Here is a 21,259-nt window from a genome sequence, read left to right as displayed (position 1 = left end):
TTATTGACCATATCAGCCAAAAAAAGCCGACTGCCGATCATGTCAATTTTCCTTTTATCAGTGCCAATATCATACAGGACCAATGTCTTGATGCACCTCTAATGAACAGATGAACATCATACCACAACAAATATTCATGAGCTCAAGCTGCTCTGTAAAGAAGTCCATATTATATCCACACAAATCAAACACTCTGAAATACCCTTATTTATCAAACATTTTCTAGCAATCACTGACTAGCCTTTTAGATTTAACTTTCAAAGAATGACTTAAGGTTCCTGATGTTCACCAAAGCCAGGTTTTATGAATATTAAAAACAGCCATGATTTCAAAGTCCTAACTTAACTTTTCTGAAAACGTATTTGAATAAACACTCAATCTGAGCCTTCAAGAGACCGAGAAGCGATTAGTGGTGTATATGACAAGAAGGTTTAAGTTTAGAGATTTAAAACTCACGTATGGACTCCATCAGATTTTCTCCGATCAAAAATGAGGGTGACACCTTTTGGAGATTGTAAGTGAAAATCAACATCTAATCCTGCTCCATCCAGAACCTGTAAAGCCAAAAAAATAAATAAATGTCCACTGCCATTGAGCTATTGAAAGAAAAAAATTAAATACTACTACAATACTACTAATAATTATTAGTATTAATCTGTGCAGCAATTTCTTAAGAACAAATACACCTAACCTAGAATTTAAACAAAGTTAGCCAAATTCAGGTTTAAAAGCAGTTCTTCCAAGAGAGGCTTTAATGCTCTTTCAAATTCCAGTATAGACATTAACCTATCCATGATATGTTAAGGAAATGTATAACATCCTCCTCCTTCTGAAGTCAATGACAACTCTTACACTGACTTTAACTGCTGCAAGACTGGGAGTTTATGAAAATGAAGAGGGAAGAAAATAATTAGTCACATGCTGACCAAAATGAAGAGATCACTAGCAACCTAACTTTGAAGCTGCCATATAATCTAAGCATGCTGGATCAGAATTCGGATGTCATAGCATACATTGTTGACTTGTCACTGGCAAACTTGAACCAACCATAGGTAAAATTCTCCTTGTACTTAGTCATCATGACTTGTACATTTAAATACTTTTTTTTCTGCTTAGCCATTCACAACTATAACTTGAATCCTTTCTACTTAACACAATTAAAATTAAAGATAAAACAAACAAAAAACCCCCAATGACTGATCAGGACTACTGCAGGGCTGGTATGATACGAATATCTGATAGGGTCAAACATCTTCTAAACATCAAATGATTCATTTCCTTTCCAATGTATTTAAAAGGTATGCTTTAATTTTCTTACATACAGTGCACATCTTTTTTCTCCAAGAAACAGCTGCCAGAAATTGGAGTGCATATTGGATATGAGAAATATAGCAAGAGCAGTTTCTGCTGCTTGATCCACTGGGAGCAGAACAATGAGTAGACTTGTTTCACTAGCTCCTACTACTCAGTTATGTACTACAAGGAAAGAATTTTGGGCATTTATACATGTGCTCCGGGAGGTGGGGGGGCACTTTAATTAGAGTGGCTCTGAGAGCTGCTCTAATTAAAGTGCCCAAAGTGTCATGTGTATCAACATCCCCATGCTGAAAAGTGGTGGCAGGGGGCGCTATAACTACAACAGGCTTTAGTTAAAACATCCCTGCTGCCATTTTTCAGCCTGGGGACACTGACACGTGACGCTGGAGTCTGCTGGAACATGGTATTTACAGCACATCTGAGCAGCCTCTATGCCTGTGTACAGGCACCCTTTATTCTTCATTCTACCTTTCAAAAACAAGGTGTACATCTTACTCTGGTGCACACTGCATGTGAGAAAATATGCCTCAGTCTATTTTTTATATGCTGAAAGTGAATGTAAAAATAAAGCGCCCAAGAACTTGCTGCAGACAGAAGTGTGGCTCCCAGCTGTAACTCAGAATGATTTCTGCAAAGCCTTCTGGATTACAGTGTTACCCCAGACTAAACAGAAGTTCACTGTTGGTTCCAGAGGGGAGAAGAATCTTGCTGGGGTTGGGAGTTAGCACCATAGCAATGTGGCAGTGCTTGATATTTTCAGAAGGGTGGAGGGGGGAAGGCAGCAGAGGGAGCCCGTTCTTGGTGCCAAATGGTGAGGTGGGTGAATTGGAGCCCCTCCACCTGGGAAGGTTCCAATATACCCGCTCCAGTCTGGGGGCAGGCAGACTGAATTCCCTCTGCTTCCTTTCCCCCCTCCCATTCTGAAAACAGCCACAGGCTGAGAGCTCCACAGACACAAGTTACAGAAGATGCTACATTTTGAAATGCCCTTATCTGGTACTTCATGGAATGAGGGGTGAGAATTTCACCCTCTTGGCCATTTTTAAAACTGTTTGCAGTCATGCAGTTGTGCTTGGTCACAGCTATAAACTGTTTTCTGTGGCCAGATCAGGTGAAAATTATCACTTCTGTCCAGGCTGCAGAGAGGTCTGCCTACATGATGGCTGGGAGAAATGTGGGACAGGGTATGGGAAGGGGATGAACCAGGGAGTGGTGTAGGCTGGGACTGGAAACAGGCCCTGCTCCATGGCAAGCTCTGTTGAACACCCCACCATCCCTGTCACTGGTAGCCTTACCAAAACCACATTTGAAATGTGTTGAAGACATAGGCCGGATGTAGGGGCAGAAGGCAGGAAAGAAATGAACAAGTAGCAGCCCTTGTATTTCCTTTACTATTTAAAAATCAAGTCACTTTGAAACCTATTGAAGCAAAAAATGAAAGCCCAATTTTGGCAGCAGGGCTCCTATCCACCCACCCTGCCAATTTTTCTGCTTTAAATTTTATTTCTTTTGTTTTTTTAAACACTTCTCTCCCCACGGAGCATGGCTGTATGAGATGCTTAATACGCAATGGCTTGCAAAAAACCTTATTAACACACAGCAATCTAATATGCACCGTCACAAAAAAAGCATTCATCTGCACTAAGGCGCAGCAGTGCCAGGAGAGCGCACCGGGGACCGCTGCCCTGGGACTGGGCTCCAGACCGCGACCTGCGACACTCATGTAAAGTTGGTCCCACAGGGGAGGGGACAGCAGCGAGACGCGGTGGCTGTATAAGCCCTGCGCAAGGAGAAGTAAGCGAGCTGGGAAGCGCCTGGGATGAGTGAGAGCCACGACGATCTGCGAGCCCGGAGGCGAGGCGCGAAGAGGCGCTGACAAGCCGCTGGCAGCCGCCGGCCGAGCCCGGGCAGGGCGCTGTGGGAGCACCCGGCGGCCTATCGGGTGGCGCCACAGCAGCCCGGCCCCGGCGCCGCCTCAGCCGCAGCAGCGCGTGTCCGCGCGGGAGGGACTGGCCCGCCACGCGGCGAGGAGACCCCGGCCGCACCCGCTGTCACGGGCGATCCGGGGCGCGTCTCCCAGGCCCGCCGCCCCCCCCTCCCTCCCGCCCGCGGGCCCCGGCGCCGCGCGCTGCTGCACCTGGTACTCGATCTCCAGCGAGGCGCCCGCGCGCATGGGCTGGAAAAAGCACTCCGTGCGGCCGGCCGGCAGCGTGAACGTGAAGTCTCCGTCCAGGGACTGCGCGAACTCCGCGGCGCCGGCAGGCGGCCGCAGCAGCAACAGCAGCGCGGGCCCGACGAGGCGGAGGATCCGCGCCCCCATCCTACCCCTGCCCGGCGAGGCGCGAGGCTCTGAAGGCCACTGACCCGCAGCCGCCTCCCGGCCCCAGGGCGCTGCGCTGGGGAAGAGCGGCCCAAGCTTCCGCCTCTGAGCCTGGCACCGAAGGGGTTATTCACGCGGGGCGGGACTCCCGGCTCCCGGACACGCAGGTTGCCGGGGCGTTGTGGGAAACGCAGTTCTGCGGGCGCGGCCGGAGGCGGCAAGGCTGCGGTGCCGGACTACAGCTCCCAGGGGCCGGAGGGAAAGGGCGGGGCGCGACTCGCGCGTGCGCAGGAGGAATGTGGTGGCTGTTCCGGCCGGTTGTAACGGCCCGCGCCGTTCGAACACTGGGGACCGGGCGACGCGCGGGACAGTCTGGGACACAAGGTGTGGGCGGCGGCGTAGGAGGTCGCGCCCGAGGCCCTGTGCTGGCGGTGAGCCCGCTCTTCTCCCTCCCCTGGCCTGGCCTGGCTGAGCTGGGCTGCGGCCCGTGGGGGCGCCTCCTTCGGTGTGCCCCTGCGCCTCGGGGCAGCCCCGCATCGCCCGCTTCTCGTTCGGCCTTGGGCTCCCTATGCAGCCCGCCGGCAGCCGCGGCTGGGGGACGCTGCTAGGCAACGCGATGCGCTCTTCCCCGGGGGGCGGGGCCGGGCCGGACAGAGGGGCTATCACTGAAGTGAAGTTTTCTTTTCCTTTCAGCGCCCGCGCCGGGCCCGGCCGGCAGGAGAGGGGTCTCAACGTGGCTTCCTCCGCTGCCGGGCCGCAGGCTCGGATCACCGAGGCCGCACGTGACAAGGTCGCAGAGGGCCGCGGTCCCGTCTGTTCCTCAGCCCTCCCCGTCCCGGCTCCCTGGGAACCGGCCCGCTCTGCTTTCCTGCCTATGGAAAAACAGGGCAGCAGTTTTTCTCTTGTAAAGAACCTGGGGAAACCACGGCAAGTCCCAGTGTTTGTTTTGGGTTTGTTTGGTTTTTTTAACGTGATGGATTCTTATTTGAAGCCCTTGGGCCTGTTTTGTGAAGCTTGTTTATGCACATGCAGAGCACTAACCTTGCCTGAGGCCTGGCGGAGAACCTGCTGTTGAATCTGCCTGTGATATACCAGCCTGTCCTTTCACAGCAGTGGTTCTCAACCTCTTTTGTGCCAGGACCTATTTGTAAACATCGATGGCCAGTCCTGACCCAGTGCCCTCACTCTTGACCCACTGCCCCCAGGCGTCCAGTGTGTGGGGCAGGGGGAGCCCCAAGTAGCCCCTCGTAGGCTAGAGCTCTGCCAGTCTGCAAGGGAGAAGCCAGTTTCCCACATTTTTCTCCTTTAAAGGAGAATCCTTGTTTAAAGTTTGTGACCCTTCACATATTCTCGCGGCCCACTTTTGAGTCGTGACCCACGGGTTGAGAAACGCTGTTTTAGACAAGGGCCTTGATAGGGCGTGGTTATTTCTGGGTTTAACCATACTGGATCCTCTGTGTGAGCTAGTCTAAGAGACTACGTTGGAACAACAGCTGTTAGAGAATGTGCCATTTCATTTAGTGAGGTCTTATGAGCACATAGTAAAAGACTAGCTAGATGTGTCTGAATGTGGCCCACAGTACACTTGTATTCTTTTTGCTACCCTAGCCACCTTTCATTTTCTGATTGCAGTACAAGGGCTCTTAACTTTCATACCCAGACCTGGCCTGAGCAGGGTGTGGGGCCCAGAGCAAATCAGCCCATGCAGGGCCCTGCCCCCACTCTGATCCCATGGGTCCTGGACCCAAAGAAGCTGCCACTGCCACCATCAGCAGGCGGGGTAGTGAGTGGCTGGATGTGGAGTTGTGGCTCTGCCCAGCTCTGTGCCGCTGCTACTCCGCTCTGCTCTGCAGGGCCCCCCAAAGCACAGGGCCGAGGGCGGTCGCCCCAATTCACCACCCCCTAGGGACAGCCCTTTGCATACCCCCAGGAAGACTTGGGGGAGAAAGTACTCTTTAAAAGCCACAAAACCTCTGACGGCCCCAGAGCACCCAGCTCTTGGAAACATTGAAGCAGCTTCCCCTGCCACACACCTGGGCACCTCACACAGATTTTGAAGTGCAGGAATGATCTTTATTCAGGTCGATGTTAATGAGAAGGGCAATCGGAAAATTGCAGTTAGCGTCATCTTCCTTAGCGTCCAGCCATTCAGGGGCTTTCTCCTGTGCTCAGGGAATACTGGGGAAAGGGGACATTGGCCACTGGGTATTTACTAGGCCTGTGTGAATCAGCTAGTGTTTGCTTTGAATTCAGCCAATTTGGGGGACAGTGATTCAATTTGGTGATTTGAATTACTATCCTAAATCAATTCAGCCAAATCTGATTCGGAGATTCTGCTGCTGTCAAATCTCCAAATTGCCCAGGCCCATCCCCTGCCCGCTCTCCAAGCCTACCAATGGCTGCCCTGCCTGTCCCTGTTCCCAGCACTTGGAGAGGAAAAAAAGCCCCCACTCACTGGGAACTGCTGGGCAGGGGGGTAATCCTTGCTGCCCCCTACTGCCCCATGCTGCATGGGGGGGCTCTGCACCAGCCGCCTGACCCCCCCCTGCTCCCCCAGCTCCCCTCATGGCTGCCCTGCCTGCCCCAGCTTCGACCCTTTAAGAAAAAGAACAAACAAAACCCCTGTACTTGCTGTTCCTGTCCAGTGGGGTGGCAATCCCCGCTGCCCTGCACCATGTGGGAGGTCTGCACGAGCCCCCTGCAGGAGCTGGTGAGTCACAGGGTTTTTCTTACCATTTTTTTCTTCTTAAAGGGCCAGAGCTGGGCTGGGCAGGGCAGCCATGAGGGGGCCGGGGAGAGCAAGGCAGAGCCCCCCACATAGTGGGGGGCAACAGGGATCACAGCCCTCTCCCCCCTGCCTGGCAGTACCTGGTGAGTGGGGGCTTTTTATTAAAGCACCAGAAGCTGGGACGGGCAAGACAGCCATGGGGTGGCTGGGGGAGCAGGTGGGAGCCTGGGGTGGGGATGGGGGAGCAGATGGGGGCTGGCAGGGGTCCTCCCATGGTCCCCTCCTCCAGCCCCCCTGCCTCCTACTTTAAATCAGGCCAGTTGTGAACTGGTTCCCAAAAGGTGACTTTCTTGGAAGGGGTCAAGTGTTATGTCTGTCTGCACCCTGTGTATGCATGAATAATGTATATGTGTGCAGCTTAGGTCACAAGCACAATTTCTGTTGGGTAGCATTTAGGGGTGCACCGATAGAGATTTTTGGAGCTGATACCGATAGCCAATTTTTAAGGAGGCATATTGGCCGATACCGATCCGATTTCTGATATCAGCCTGGCAGCTTGGAGAGCTGCATGCAGTTAGTAACTCTGCTGTGGAAAGGGGCGTGGGTGGGCAGATCAAAGCCCCTGCAGCGAGGGAGGAGTGGGGCTCAGACAAGTGCAGCCCAGCTGGGGCAGAGTGGGTGCCAAACTGAGCTGTGGCTTGTCTGGGGGGTGCGGGGAGGAGGAGAGGTGGCTTCCACTGCTGTGCGCCACTGATCCAAGAGCCGCTGGTATGGTGGCTCCTGCCGCTGTTGCCGCTGCTTGTCCAGGAGGGCATGTGTCCCCAAATCTGCATGGGGCTCTTCCTGGCCTGACCAGCCCTGCACAGATCTGCGGGCATAGGCCGCCCCCCTGTGCCCTCTTGGACTAGCGGTGGGAGCTGCTGGACAAGTGCTGGACCAGCAGTGCACAGTGACGGGAGCCACCCTCTCCTCCTTCCCCACCCCCCTGACAAGCCCCGGCCCCAGCTGAGCTGTGCTCCTCACTGCCTCCTCGTTGCCAGGCTGTACTCCTCTCCAAGCTGCCGAGCTGTGCTCCTCACTGTCTACATGCTATACATGGACATTTATCAGCCAAATTATCAGCCAGATTATCAGCCGCATCAGGCCAATTTCTGATGCAATCAATTTTCTTTATATTGGTGCCGATCTGATATTGGACCAATGTGTCAGTGCACCTCTAACAACGTATCATTTATTTAATACACTAAAAGTACACAATGCTTATCAATATGTTTTATAGATCACAAAATAAATTAAATGGAAGTTGGTTTTTCAGCCGTTTGTCCACAGGAAAATTAGCATGAAAATTAATGAAATTTCCCAGCTTGAGAAAAGAACAAGTATAAAAATAATTTTTAGTTGGCTATAATTCTAATTTCTTTACATACAGGCCTGAAATTATAACTAAGTATGTATTTTCATAAGAAAAACAACTCTAAACAAGGCCTTTTTGATGTCCTTAAAATTTACTATTTTCTGATGCACAATAATAAAATCAATGTTACTATTATGAACTTATGAAATTTTAGACAGACAGTAGAGATGGAATCTAATTTTTGGACTGGCCATAAAAATGAAGATGAGGAAGAATTCTTGCTTGCAAATGTTGTGGCACTAAGGAGTCAGCTGAAGGAAACTGAGAGAAGTCTGCAAAATCTAGGGGAAGAGCTTTCCAGGTATGTCTGTATGGAAGGGCAGAGGTTTAGTTTGCTTAAACCATCTAGCTGAATCTGTATCTGCTTCTTTCCCAGACCTGAGGAAGAGCACTATGTGGCTGAAATCTTTTCTAACAGAGACAGGAGTTTATCCCAACTCTACAGTTGAGTCTATAAAAGACATCACAAAAAACCCTTGCTTCTTCTATTTTCCCAGTTGCCATCACAATTACGTCAACACTCCAACCCTACTTAAAGGCAGAAGCAGAAGTAGTAGGCCTTTTGCATGTCCAGTAGTTTTAAATCTGTGCCATACACTATCATCATAACTAACTGGCTTTATTTATGTTTTGCTTCTGCTGAATTCTTTGTTTAAAATAACCTTATTGAGACCTGGGGAAGTGCTTTACTGTTGTGTTTAACTGTGTTTTTTTTATTAGTTCAAGTGAAGGTTCTCACTGCATTTCCCATTTCACTGAAATTGTGGGACTGTCACTAGAAGATCTTATTCAACCTAATTGCAGTGAATATCAAAATTATTCAGGTCAGAAGAGTGCTTGTAAAGTGTCCCACCAGGACAGGACTCCTCAAAAGAAATCCAAAACCAAAGTAAATACTATTTCTCAATATTATTAATTTTGACCCTGTATCTGTTTCACATACATGTACTTGTATAAATGTTTCTTTTTTTATGTTTTTAAGCTTTTGAACAGATGTATAGTAAACACTGGACAAGTCAATCCTAATGACATATTACTGATAGAAATTATGATTTTTATGACTTAAGTAAGATTGTCCTGCAAAAAAGCATTTGTGTGTGTGTGTGTGTGTGTGTGTGTATAAAAACATTTTTTTAACTTCTAGTCTCATTCCGTGTCTGCTGCTTTTAATAAAAGCATGGAAAAGGAAAATGAACATCTTAAAGAGAAGCTAAGTATTCTTCATGAGCAAAATTCATCTCTTGTTTCTCAGAACTACTGCCTAATGAATAAAATTGAAACTATCAACTTGGAACTAGCTCAGTCAAAAACAAGAGTAAGTATCTTAACTGGCTGAATGTCAGCTATATCGATAGAAATATATTTTGTAAAGCTGTGTTGTAATTTTGAATAGAATATGCTTTTGTCCCATTGGTTTAATCTTTTTAGGATTTATTGGTATTACTGGAACATCTGGGAGCCCTGGTCTTGAACTAGGAGCCCATTGTACTAGGTGTTGTACAAGTAAAGAAACAAAAAGTCATCCCATACTCACAAGAGCTTACAGCTTAAGATTTTTTTTTTTTAAATAAAGATACTTATTCAATATGAATTATAGTGCTCAAGAAACAGTTTGGTAATATTTTAAGAATTATACACAAGTAAGTCTACAGTATGTCTGCCTGAACTAAATTAAATTCTTCTATATCTGTATAGTGGGACGTGTCAGAATATTAGAGATTTGTATAGAGCTGAGGGAGATCTTACTTCCAACTGAAAACCACTGTCTGATAATGTATTAAGAAGTAGTTATGAATTGGGAGAAGGGGTATTGCAGACCACAGATAAATGCCAATTTAATTAACATGTTAATAAAAAAAAATACTTGAGAAAAATGGAAATCCAGGGTCAACAGCAGATGTTAACAAATCACTTTATTATGTAGCATAGACAGGAGGAAACCTCAGGATCTGGCAAGGTAGTGAGAAGAAGGGGAAGTGTTGAAGTCAAAGTGAATCGATGTAGGCATGACAGTTTTCTTCACAGGGCTCAACGTACCACAGACATTTTTTTAACAGCTCTTTAGGCTACATCTGTAAATTGTAACAAAACATCAAATATGTTTGTATTTCAGATCTCTCTTCTTGAATCAGCTTTAGGTACTCATTCAGTCAATATTCCTTTGTTAGAAGAACAGATTGTAAATTTGGAAGCAGAAGTTACAGCTCAAGATAAAGTTCTGAGGTAGCAAACAAACTTTCCCTTTGATCAGTACTTTCTTATGGTCTGTTTCTTTAATTCATAGATTTTTGTAGGCAAACACTGCATGCTAATTATTTTTAATATGATGCTCTTCCTGAGAGCTGATTTTTCTAGATCTTGACATTTCTCCTTGAGGAATAGCTGTATGTATGGTAGAGACAACAACATTTGAAAGTCTTCAAAATGCAGCTGCACTTTAAAGTGCTTAAATAATGGAGCGCTTCGGCCACAGACAGATGCACAATCCCCTGCCAGACCTGCTGGCTGGAGTGCTTCAAAATTGCTGCATGCAGCAGCATTCTCTCTAGTCAGAAGGCACAACAGGAGATTGCAATCTGCAGCTCCACTTCACTCCCCTGGAGTGGACTTGCAATGAGCATATTCCTGTGTACTCTGCCTCTGCTCTCCCAGAACAATTCCACCCACATCACTGGAAGTGGGAGGCTGGAGACCCTGCAGACCGCCCGGTTCTGACAGGAACCAGGTTCCAGTTCCTTATTAGTGAGTGCTCTGTACCCCACAGTCTCCTGCAACCTGCAGCTCCACTCTTCCCCTTCCTCCTTTTTGGCCAAGGAGTAGAGCCAGTTCCCAACTGGCTCCTAGAAAGGTGCAGGATCTCTGATCTCCTGGTTCTGGTAGGGGTGCAGAGGGTCTCCACTCTCGTAGTTTGGGGGGGTAGGAGAGTGCTCTGGTAGAGTAGAGGTGGAATGTACAGGAAAGTTTTTGTTAACATACTGACCCACTCTCCTCACTTCCTTCCTTGCATGGGGTAGGAAGCAGAGCACTGTGGGGTGCTGAAAGACAAAATCTTTCCCTATCATACTCAGTACTGAGTGTGTGTGCATGTAACAGGCAACACTTCAACTTGAAGTGCTTCTAATTAGTTGTTGTTTTCTACAGGGTTATTTGTATATCTGTCCACTCACCCTTTGAAGCACTTCAAATGTTATGTCTGTCCTATGTGTATGTTCTTGTGGAATTTTATAATTAGTCTTTAATGTATGATCTGTATTCTGAGAGTAAGTGGTGATTTTTAAGGATTGTGATAAAATGAGTACATAGTTTGTTACTTGGGTGTGACAGTTGTGCCTCCCCGGGACCGTCTATTCGTGGCCCCGCAACACCGATCAAGGGCCAACCGCCCACCTTCCTGCCTGCCACGCCTTGTTGTTATTTGCTTGATTGAAGGATCTTAATCAAATGGAAGGCTGCTTATTTTCTGTCTTGGTGCCTTAGGCACTATCTGCAGCTCCTTTCCTCCCCTTATACCGCAGCCCAAGCCTCGCAGATGTATCTGGTGTTGTTCAGGTCTGTCCCACTCCCTGCGCCACGCGGATGCTGTCTGGCTTATCCCTCCGCCTGCACCTTCACCGGCGCCCTCTAGCTCGTCTCAGAGCCCGCGCCCCTACCGGCGCCCTCCAGCCTGTCCCACACTGCCTGTTTTGGGACTTCTCGGCCATGCCAACTCCGGGCTTCTCGCTGCCCCCTTCAGTCGGGGCTCCTCGCTGCCCCCGAACTCTGGGGCTCCTCACTGCCCCCCCTTTTTGCTCTGGGGCTTCTCACTGCCCCCTTCCTTTGGCTCTGGGGCTCCTCACTGCCCCCAAACTCCAGGGCTGGGGCCCATGCGCCAGGAACCTCTCCAGCGCCAGGAACCTCCACGCTACTGTGGAGTCCCTATGAGGCCTCCTCCAACCCCTAATAGCCTCATCCGGTCCTCCGGTGAAACAGTAAACACAAAACGCAAAGCCCCCGGGCTACAACATAAAAGCTAGACCATTCTCGTCAAAAATACGAATCCCTCCCTACGAGAGTGAGAGAGAGAGAGCAAGAGAAAATCAACCCCCAGCAGGAACCAGGAGATGTTCCGACCATCAGAGTTCTCCCCTTTGCTCTGGCTGAGTTCCTCCTCCCTGGGCTGCGGGAGGGGAACTGCCCTCCTGGCCTTCTGCCTGTCTCTAGGTTTCCCTGGTTGCTAGGGCAACCAGCACCTGCGCAGTCCTGGTGACTAGCAGCTGCACTTCCCCCTTCCCGCCACTAGGGGTCTCTCCCGAGCCATGTCTGCTCTCAGTCATAGGGCACCTGAGAGCTCTGTGACATTGGGGTAAACACAAATGTGCACCTATAACTGAGGTTATGTAGGCATAGCAGGTCTATAACCACTTAGGTTAGTGATTGTCAGGGTGCTGCAAGATCCTTTTAAGGGTGTTGTGCAATATTAGAACTGTTAGGTGTGCAAACACCTATGTGTGATTTGCAAGATAAACCCACGAATTTCATACTGGAATCCAGTGTCAAAAACATTCTGACACGTGTTCTTTTGAAGTTACTTGCAACAAAAATTACTCTCTTTTTTTTCTAGTTAAGAAACAAGTGAAAAGTCTAAGAGCTGTTGTTTTCTGCAGGGTGCCTTGAGTCTAAAAAAGATTGAAGACCACTGATATAGAACCATTATACACTGAACAAATTTGTTATGCTGTTCAAATTAAGTTCACAGATGCAAAGTGTATTTATTTTCAGCAGTTGTTAACCAGTAAGGTTGAGAGCCAATTAAATTGATACCAGCTTTTTCCCTGAACCGATGTCTTTACTGCATGTAGAAAAATATTACAGGTATAAAAGTCAAGTCTGCAAGGTACCCAATCATTGGCTGACCCCATGCTGATTGATGCCACTATGATTTTTATAGTTCTTTTAGAAGGGAAAAAGATGGGTATAGGCTTAAAATGAAACAGTACATTAAAACAACCCCACTGATATATAAAGCAGTATAAAAATATATGATACAACCCTTATGTCTCATTTGCCCTTTCAATATGGCAGGGACATCATAAGAACACTTAATCCTTTGTCCCTGCATTGGTGAGGCTAAAACAAATATTTTACTGACCACCACTATCTGCATTCTAGTCATAATGGCAGTATCTGATTGCAGTCTGATAAATTCTGAATGAAATTTGTACAAGGTAATTTCCTTAGTTGTTTGTATTTTTTGTGGCATCCAGAGTCCTGTATGCGCACATAACAGTTTTCTAATCAAGTGTCACATATCAAATAATATAAAATGTTATTTAAAATAATTGAAATAAATATAAATTTATTTTAGACAGGTGCTTTTTAATCATACACAACTTTTTTTTTTGTTTTTTTAGAGATGCAGAAAATAAATTGGAGTACAGCCAGAAGATGGTGGTGGAAAAAGAGCATATATTGCAGAGGTTTAAAGAGGAATGTAAAAAGTTGAAAATGGATTTAATTGAACAGAGCAAGCAAAGAAAGAGGTGACTATGCAATTACAAACAACAAATTCTGAGTAAAAAATAGCATTCTAATGAGGAAATGCCTATCCTCCAATACTAGATGGTTATTTTATGGCATTGGCTTATTTCTGTGCTCTATGGATGTTTGAGAAGATGATATTTTTAAATGAAATAGGAAGATCTTGTGTTTTTAAAGCAAGGGTTTTTAGCCTTTTTTGAGGTGTGTACCCATCCTGGTGAGTACCCCCATCTGGATGTGCAGCAGGGGGGGTTCCCCAATGACCCATTGCCAAGCAGTGGGGGTCCCCTGACAGGCCCATCGCCAAGCTGGGGGAGGGGTCCCCTCGGCAGCTGGACATGGACCAGGACTCAGTTTTACACAGTGGCTTCTGCCACATTACACTTAACAAGCATTGTTTTCTTTTTGCAATGTAAGACCTCAGCCCTACAAAGATTTACTCATGCAAAGAGCTACATCGTGGGGATGGGGGTAGAGAGAGACACTTGACTCTCAATATATTTAGTTTCAACCTTAGCACTTTTTTTAAACTAAAAAAGGACAAAAAATGTCCTTCCCAAGTACTCCCAGGGATATGTGTACCCCCAGTTGGCAACCCCTGATTTGAAGGTAACGTACAAAAATATATAAAAGTTGGCCTGTTTTCTTTTTTCATTCTCTATTTCATGATTTAATTGAGGCAGTTTAGCTAAACAAATTGACTGGTACCTATTTTTTGTCTTTTTTTAATTATAAAGAAAGTGCTAAGGTTGAAACTAAATATATTGAGAGTCAAAAGTCTCTTCCCCCCCATATTTTTTAATGAATCCACATGGTAATTATTTCAAAACACATATTTAAGAGCTGTGGCTTGATTCTGCATAAGTATCTGCTTTACCTTTACACAGTGGAGAAGTCAGTGGCAGCTATTCCTAAAATGTAGCTCTTTGTATGAGTAAATCTTTGCAGGGCTGAGGTCTTACATTGCAAAAAGAAAAACATGCTTTCTAAGTGTAATGTGGCAGAGGCCAAGTTGTTAGGTATAAGAGCCAGTTTGCAAGCCCAATCCAGCCCATGGTCTGGCCCCATACTGCTCATCCAGCCCACAGGGCCTGTGAATTTGACACGCCTAATGTAAGGGTTGCTGCCCAGATGAAGGCTAGGCTTGAATTATGGGGTACTTTTAAGAGGGTTTCGCAGAGAACTTCTACATTCTTGGCCTTGTATCAAGATACATCCAAATAATTATAATATAATATTATTACAAGTAAACCAGATGCTAAATAGATGACTCATTCATTCATATAAGACATTAAGCTGATATTTATTTAGAAAATATATCTAAAATGACCAGGAAGTTAAAAGGAAGGCTAGTCATTTAATGCTAGTTATTTACTCTTTATATTTTGCTTTTGGGTAATTTGAAGAGATTGCTATAGTAGTGCTGAATCTGCCCTGTTTAAAAAATATATGGTATTCCCTTTTGTGTAGAGCAGAACTGCAAAGAAATGAAGCTTTGTTTAATGCTGAAGAACTGACTAAAGCTTTAAAAAAATACAGAGAGAAAATAACTGAAAAACTAGAAAAGGTAAGATTTTGATTATCTTTAATTTTTGGCCACACCGCTAGGATTTAAAATAGAAACAGAAATACGTTAGTTCACTGGAAATAGTGTGTGTTTTATAGTGTTAGTTCAGTTTTATTCAGTACAAGGGAGAAAGAAGCTAGAGTGTCTTATTTCCAACCCCTTCACTTAGGTTCTGAGTACGTAGGGGCCTGAGGGCCCTTGCCTCCCTTGGGAAGAGGTAGGGTGGCCACCCATCCCTAATTGGGTGGGACAATCCTGAAATGGGAACATCAAGTCCTGGTCCATGGCTGCATGACTTCAGGAAACAGCATTTCTCTCGGATTCCCAGTATTGTGCAGGGATCTGGGTTTTCTGTTTGTGGAAAAACATGGGAAATGGTGGGTTTCCCCTTTCGGGCTGGCAGAGTTCCAAGGGGCTGTGGGGAGCAAGATGCCGGGTAGGCATGATTGTAGGCACCGTGGCAAAAATAAAAGTTGGCACCTAGGGAGAAACACTTCTTTCCTCTTGCTCTTTCTAACTTCAGAACAGAATATAACAACAGTTTAAATATTCATTGGATAATAAAGAAAATGGTCTTTTTAGGTTCAGGCTGAAGAAGAAGTTTTAGAGAGAAATTTAATTAATTGTGAAAAAGAGAGAGAAAAATTGCATGAAAAATGTGTTGCTTATAGAAATGAACTTGAAAGCACAGAAGAACAATTAAGGTAAAAAAAAAAGGGGGTGTGTGTGTGTGGGGGGGGGTGTAGGTGTGTGCGCATGTGCATATGCACATTTTTGTCCTGTTCCTGAATTTGTGCATCTTTGAAGTTGTTCAAGCCATATTGGTTGCCACTGCCATGATTCAGCTCTCTAGTGGTACCTTTTTAATATGGAAATGAAACTCATTCTTATTTCTGTTCTTAGTTGTTCTGAGAGAAGATTACAAGCAAATGACAAATTTTCTGTTCTCTAAGTGTAGTTAGTTCTTTTTAGACATACTGATGAAGGAAGATAGTTAAGCTGTTTTTGTAAGGGGTGCCTTTCCACCAGAATCTTTAGTAGCTTAAGTCAGTGGTCTCCAAACTTTTTTCATCGTGCACCCCTATCACTAAAAAATTTTTGAGCATGCATCCCCAATATATGTATATTTATATAAACAGAAATATAAATAGAAGTTCTAATGTTTTCTTCCTGCACCCCAGTGGATTGTCTTGCGCACCTTGGAGACCACTCACTGCCTTAAGTCATAGCAAATTTTTTCCACTCACCTAGAGTTTTTATTTAAATGTATTTTTTGCATTATATACACTTTTTTTGTTCCACTAGACTAATAAAAGAAGAGAATCGCAGCACAAGAGAAGAAATTAAGTGCCTAGAAGAAAAAAACACTGAAATTGTGTCATTGCTGACACAGTCTAAACAGAAGATCCTTAAGCTTGAGAGTGAACTTACTGACAAGGAAGTAATACTAAAAGAGAAAAAGTCCCTAATAAGTGAAAATGTAGAGCTAAAAGCACTTACTGCACAGCAGAATGATCGCCTGAAGTTATGTCACCAAGAAATTGAAGATTCAAGAGAAGAGCTGGGCACTTTGGAAAGTATTATTTCCCAGTTGTCATTGAGTGCATCTGAAAAGGTATGGCAACTTATATATTATTCTAAATATGTATTGTTCATCTTAATCCTAATTGAATATTATATGGACATTTTGCTTAGCTAGACCTACCTAATCCCGAGAGCTAGAAAAGTGTCTATTAGACAGTGCCTGAGCTACAGGGCATTTTTAAATGCGACTTGCGTGCATTTGTATAAATGGCAAAATGTGCTGAGAAAATGGTGGTGGCACGTTTTTGAACTAAAACACATTGAAGTCTGTGATTAATTGAGTCTGCTCAGACATATTGGATCTCTGGTGCATCTCAGCACAAAAATTATGTGTATAAATGTCCATTGTGTCCGTCTGTTCCAGCCTTAAGAGGAAGACAGGGTAGGCTGAAGAAGTGAGATATTTAGGGAAAGTTCCCTTGTCAGTAGAGCCTGTAACTCTGCCACAGAGAATGAGCTTTCTTTGACTGGCAAGTGTCATGTAAGTCATCAGAATAAAGTCCCGATGCATCAAACTAGAACTTTCACTGGCAAATTTTATCTCCTGGGTAGGAGGTAGGCACCAGATACCTAAAGTGAGTGTCTGTTTGGAGACTTATGAGGAACAGGGTTAGGGAGGTAGATATGCAGCAAGGCCAAAAAGAGCAGGGTTAGAGGTGGATACTGGTCAGTCCATTTGGCATAAATGGGAAAGGGATACACTGTAAAAATCAAATAACATACTTTCTGTGCAACTTTGGAATTGTCAAAATGGCTGTGATGGAGATGTTTGTACATACTGGCTTATGTGCCATACAGAATATTAAGCTTGTACAAAATAGGGACTTTATTGTATTGCAAAGAAATAAAAAGTCTGTTTTTGCATTAGTTCCTTTCTTTTTTCCCTCCCTGAATTTGCAGTTTAAATTGCATCACTCAAAATGTCAGCTGCTCAGTTCCTCCACAAAAGAAGCTAACAGCGCCTCTTGTTGTGAATCAAATAAATCCCTGATTGCAGACCTCAGGTACAATGCTTAGGCTCCTGAATTATGGCTACACTTTAGAGTGGTAATTAGATAGAGAGAAAAGAGTATTTTCTTACAACTTATTTCCCTTTTCTTTATAACAGAATTAAACTGGCAATGAAAGAAGCAGAAATTCAAAAGCTCCAGGCAAATCTAACTGTCAGCAAAGTAGTTCAGCATCTTTCTGATGATCAGGAAAAAGAAAATGGCAGATTATATGGCCTAGAGACAGAACCTGTAAAACTGACTGGAAATCGATCAGGTGAGCAAGATGAAACTATACTTCAAATCTATAAAATTCCTTCTGACATATGCACATTTAAGTGTAAGCACAGAATCTGCATTAACATTTTTGTGGGCTTCAATTTTCTGTTAATCTATTTAAATAATATGTTTTTAGCAATTACTTAACAGGTGTTTTAAGAACAGCAAGGATTATCTAATCACTAGCTATTTTGGAAGTTATCATTGTCCCAGGGCTTGATATGCATTTTTTTAAATCTTTTTTTCTAGTGAGCTGCTTCTGGCTGGATCAGGACCAGCCACAGAATATATTAAAATGGAAAACTTTGTTTCTGTCTTGTCTGCTATGCTCAGGTCTTAAGTTTTCCTTTAATTCTTATGTCTATATCCAATTGTTGAGGTTAGTTTTGAGGCAGGGTCTTACATTAAGGTAGTCTGGCAACTTGTTGACATACTGATCTTTTTCTTCTTGATCAGGAATGTCTTGATTTTCTCTTTTGTTTTAATTTTGTCTATTAATTAAACATTTTTCTTTTCTTAAAAAGAAGAGGTGAGAAGATGCCAACAGCTGGAGCTCATCAGCAAACAATTTGAAAAGGAAAAGCGAAGATATACTAGAGAGATAGAAGAACTACATGCTAAGCTGACAAATGCAAAAGAACAGAATTCTTCTTTAAAGACCAGCATGTCCCAGAGAGCCAGTCAGTTTCAGATCATACAGGAAGAACTGCTAGAGAAGGCTGCGAAAACAAGTCGCTTAGAGAGAGAAGTAAGTTAGGAGTCCTGAAAGTGCATACTCTTTGATCAAGGGTGTAGGTTGTAGCCGTGTTGGTCGAAGGACATAGGCAGACAAGGTTCTTTGGGTGAATCTGATAACTTTTATTAGACCAACTTAAATAGTTGGAAAAAAAATTTTAAGCAAGCTTTTGGGTTCAGAAACCCTTTGTTGGGCTGAGGAAGTTTCAGCGGTTGGCGTGTGCTCTTTCTGGATGGAATGAAAAGTAAAGAAGCCAGAGGGTGGGCTGGTATGCATACAAGATAGGCAGTCAGTGAAGATGTAGATTGAGGAGTCAGTGGGTGAGAGAGAGGTTGTGTGGCAGGGAGAGAAGGGGGATGAATGGTGGAGAAGTACCTGGGGAGTTAGATGTCAGGCAGATTATAATGTGTCATAAAACCACTGTCTATATTTGGTCCATGACTTTTAGTATCCAGGAGGTTGATGAAGTGGAGTTCATAGGCTCATCTCTGGGAAGCGTTTTGAAGACGACTGTAGAGCAAAACGATTTCACTTGACCAAGAGGGTTCCTAAAAGGGATGGGAGGATCAGGACTGAGAGATTGGAGAGAGAGTGATTTTGTAATTGGTCTTTTGTAATTGTAAATTTTGTGACAGGTAATTGGGTATTCCTGTCTTTGATAGCTTTCCAGTGTGCGTTCATTCTGGTGCACAGTTGTTGTTTGGTCACTCCTACATATTTTCCATCCGGCATTTGGTGCATTGGATGAGATATTACGTTTCTGGAGGTGCAGCTGTAAGATCTGGGAATGCTGATGGTTCTGCTGTGGGGTGTAGTACTTGTTGGAGTGATGGAGATGTGTTGGCAGGTTTTGCATTTCTTGTCATGGCATGGTCTGGATCCATATGGTGTGTTCTGGGCCTGAGGAAGTTTGCTTCTGGTGATGAAGTTAGTGATGTTCGGTGCTTGTTTGAAGGCTAGGATGGTTGGCTCTGGGAAGATCTCTTTAAGAATAGGGTCTCTTTCTAGTGTGGGTTGCAATTGTTTGAGGATTTTCTGTATGGGCTCGAGGGAGGGGTGATATGTCATAACCGGCTGTGTGCAATTTGTGGGGGTTTTTTCTTCTGTACTGCAGCAGTACTTCACGTGGTATCCAAGTGGCTCTTTCAAACATGCAATCTCTCTCTCTGGAGGAGTGTCCTTGTTGGATGAAAGCCTTTTTAAGATTGGTGAGGTGGCAATCCCAGGTGTTCTCTTCCGTGCAAATTCGGTGGTATCTGAGGACTTGGCTGTATATCACAGCTTTTTTGGTGTATTTAGGGTGATTGCTGATTCTGTGCAGATATGTATATTGGTCTGTGGGTTTCTTGTATGATGCAGTTTGTAGTTTATCATTCTGGATGCCCTTTGATCATTGTTGACACAAAACTGACTACTTTTTCCTTTTTTGAAACTTATTATTATCATTTTTTTTTTTTTTTTGGACGCAAGCCTGTTTTAAATTTTGTCTAAATTAACATTTATTGGGGAAAAAAGAATTTTAAGACAGAGATCCATCTTAGTGTATTCTTAACATCAGAAATACTTAGTTCTGAAATTTCAGTATAAGGTATAATTTTGTTTGCATTCTTATGTTGAAAATGTGCCATCTAGCGATTGAAACAGACGGTTATTTCAGGATGTATTCATGCTGTCAACAAATACGTGCACATTTAGATTTTGATGTAATAAGAAAAAATTCAGACACCTTTTTTTTTTTTTAACAGCCAAAACTTACGTGAGAGATGTGCAAGAAAATAGGGCAGTTAAAGTATCATTGGGGAGTGGAGGGGAAGGAAGGGGGACACAAATCGGGAATACTGCCCTGGGCCCTGTGCTTTGGGGGGCTCCACAGAGCCGGGCTGGCTTTACATCTGGCCACTTGCCTGCTGCTGCTGTTTCCGAGCCCCGAGCCCTGCTTCAATCATCTCTGTCTGCAGCTAGGGGGTGCAACACAGGATTGCTGCATAACTGGTTTAACAAATTAATGAATGTGTTGGTGGTGGCTGCGGCATGAGGGTTACCGCTATTGCCACTCATTGCCCCTGCTGCTGATACACATCCCTATGGCTGGAAACTCAGTGGCCAGCCTAGCCTTTGAATTCCCATCCCTTTTAGGAGCCCTCTTGGTCAAGTGAAATTGTTTTCCTCTACAGAGTCGTCTTCACATTACTCTCAGCAAGGTGTACCTATGCTATGTACATTACTATGTGCATTTTCTCTTGCTGTTCTATGACTCCTAATGGTTTATGTTTTATTTTCAGATAACAAAAAAGTCCTCTCAGCTTTCTGCACTTGAAAAGCAGCTGGAAGAAAAGACAGTTGCTTTTTCTAGTGCGGCTGCCAGAAATGCTGAACTGGAACAGGAAATTATGGTAGGAAGCTTTCACTTTAGAAATTCCAGTCGTGTAAAACTACAATTTGGGGGGGCATTACTGTGTACTTGCAGTGGAAGAATCTTCATTATGCAAGACAGCCAATATTATCTGTCAGCATAGGTCATATTGTTTTAATAATCTGGATAATTTTGCTTTCAACAGTGTGGTGAAATGCCGGGCTAGCGGTTCCGGCACCGCTTAGGGGAGCCACGGGCTTTGCGGAGTTGTGCAAGCGCGCGGCTTGTGGGGCGGAATTGAGGTAGCTTTTTAACCGCCCTCGAGGTTTGCCGAGTTGGCACAAGCAGACGACTTAGAGTAAGTAGTTAGTGTCTCTTAATCTATAGGGTGTCCGTTGGTTCACGAGGTTTCAGAGCCAGCCCTTGCGTTCCAACAGTGGAGCTAGTCCAAAGCT

General features: G+C 44.7%; 2 protein-coding genes across 4 annotated transcripts in view; one reads left to right on the top strand and one right to left on the bottom strand.

The window, feature by feature from the left end:
* The window catches only part of TMED5 (transmembrane p24 trafficking protein 5), a 15,816-nt gene extending 12,143 nt beyond the window's left edge, over positions 1-3,673 (bottom strand). The window contains exons 1-2 of the mRNA XM_019531099.1: positions 3,455-3,673; positions 457-554 (exon numbers count right to left, since the gene is read on the bottom strand). Coding sequence (XP_019386644.1) covers positions 457-554; positions 3,455-3,637 — 281 coding nt within the window. The 5' untranslated portion in view covers positions 3,638-3,673. The remainder of the gene's footprint in view (positions 1-456; positions 555-3,454) is intronic.
* Positions 3,674-4,335: 662 nt separating this feature from the next.
* The window catches only part of CCDC18 (coiled-coil domain containing 18), a 69,528-nt gene continuing 52,604 nt past the window's right edge, over positions 4,336-21,259 (top strand). For 2 of the 3 annotated variants that reach the window (XM_019531095.1, XM_019531096.1), the window contains exons 1-13: positions 4,336-4,564; positions 7,934-8,080; positions 8,500-8,668; positions 8,924-9,094; positions 9,893-10,002; positions 13,170-13,298; positions 14,767-14,863; positions 15,446-15,567; positions 16,169-16,478; positions 17,348-17,451; positions 17,556-17,713; positions 18,243-18,463; positions 20,734-20,844. In XM_019531095.1, the coding sequence (XP_019386640.1) occupies positions 4,512-4,564; positions 7,934-8,080; positions 8,500-8,668; positions 8,924-9,094; positions 9,893-10,002; positions 13,170-13,298; positions 14,767-14,863; positions 15,446-15,567; positions 16,169-16,478; positions 17,348-17,451; positions 17,556-17,713; positions 18,243-18,463; positions 20,734-20,844 (1,902 nt within the window). In that variant the 5' untranslated portion in view covers positions 4,336-4,511. The remainder of the gene's footprint in view (positions 4,565-7,933; positions 8,081-8,499; positions 8,669-8,923; positions 9,095-9,892; positions 10,003-13,169; positions 13,299-14,766; positions 14,864-15,445; positions 15,568-16,168; positions 16,479-17,347; positions 17,452-17,555; positions 17,714-18,242; positions 18,464-20,733; positions 20,845-21,259) is intronic. The other variant, XM_019531097.1, reaches the window with a different exon arrangement.

This window comes from Crocodylus porosus, unplaced genomic scaffold (assembly GCF_001723895.1).
Source record: "Crocodylus porosus isolate Cpor-Errol unplaced genomic scaffold, CroPor_comp1, whole genome shotgun sequence".
NCBI classification, from domain to species: Eukaryota; Metazoa; Chordata; order Crocodylia; family Crocodylidae; genus Crocodylus; species Crocodylus porosus.
The sequence above is the reverse complement of the archived record's forward strand: the minus strand, read 5'-3'. Positions and strand labels throughout refer to the sequence as shown.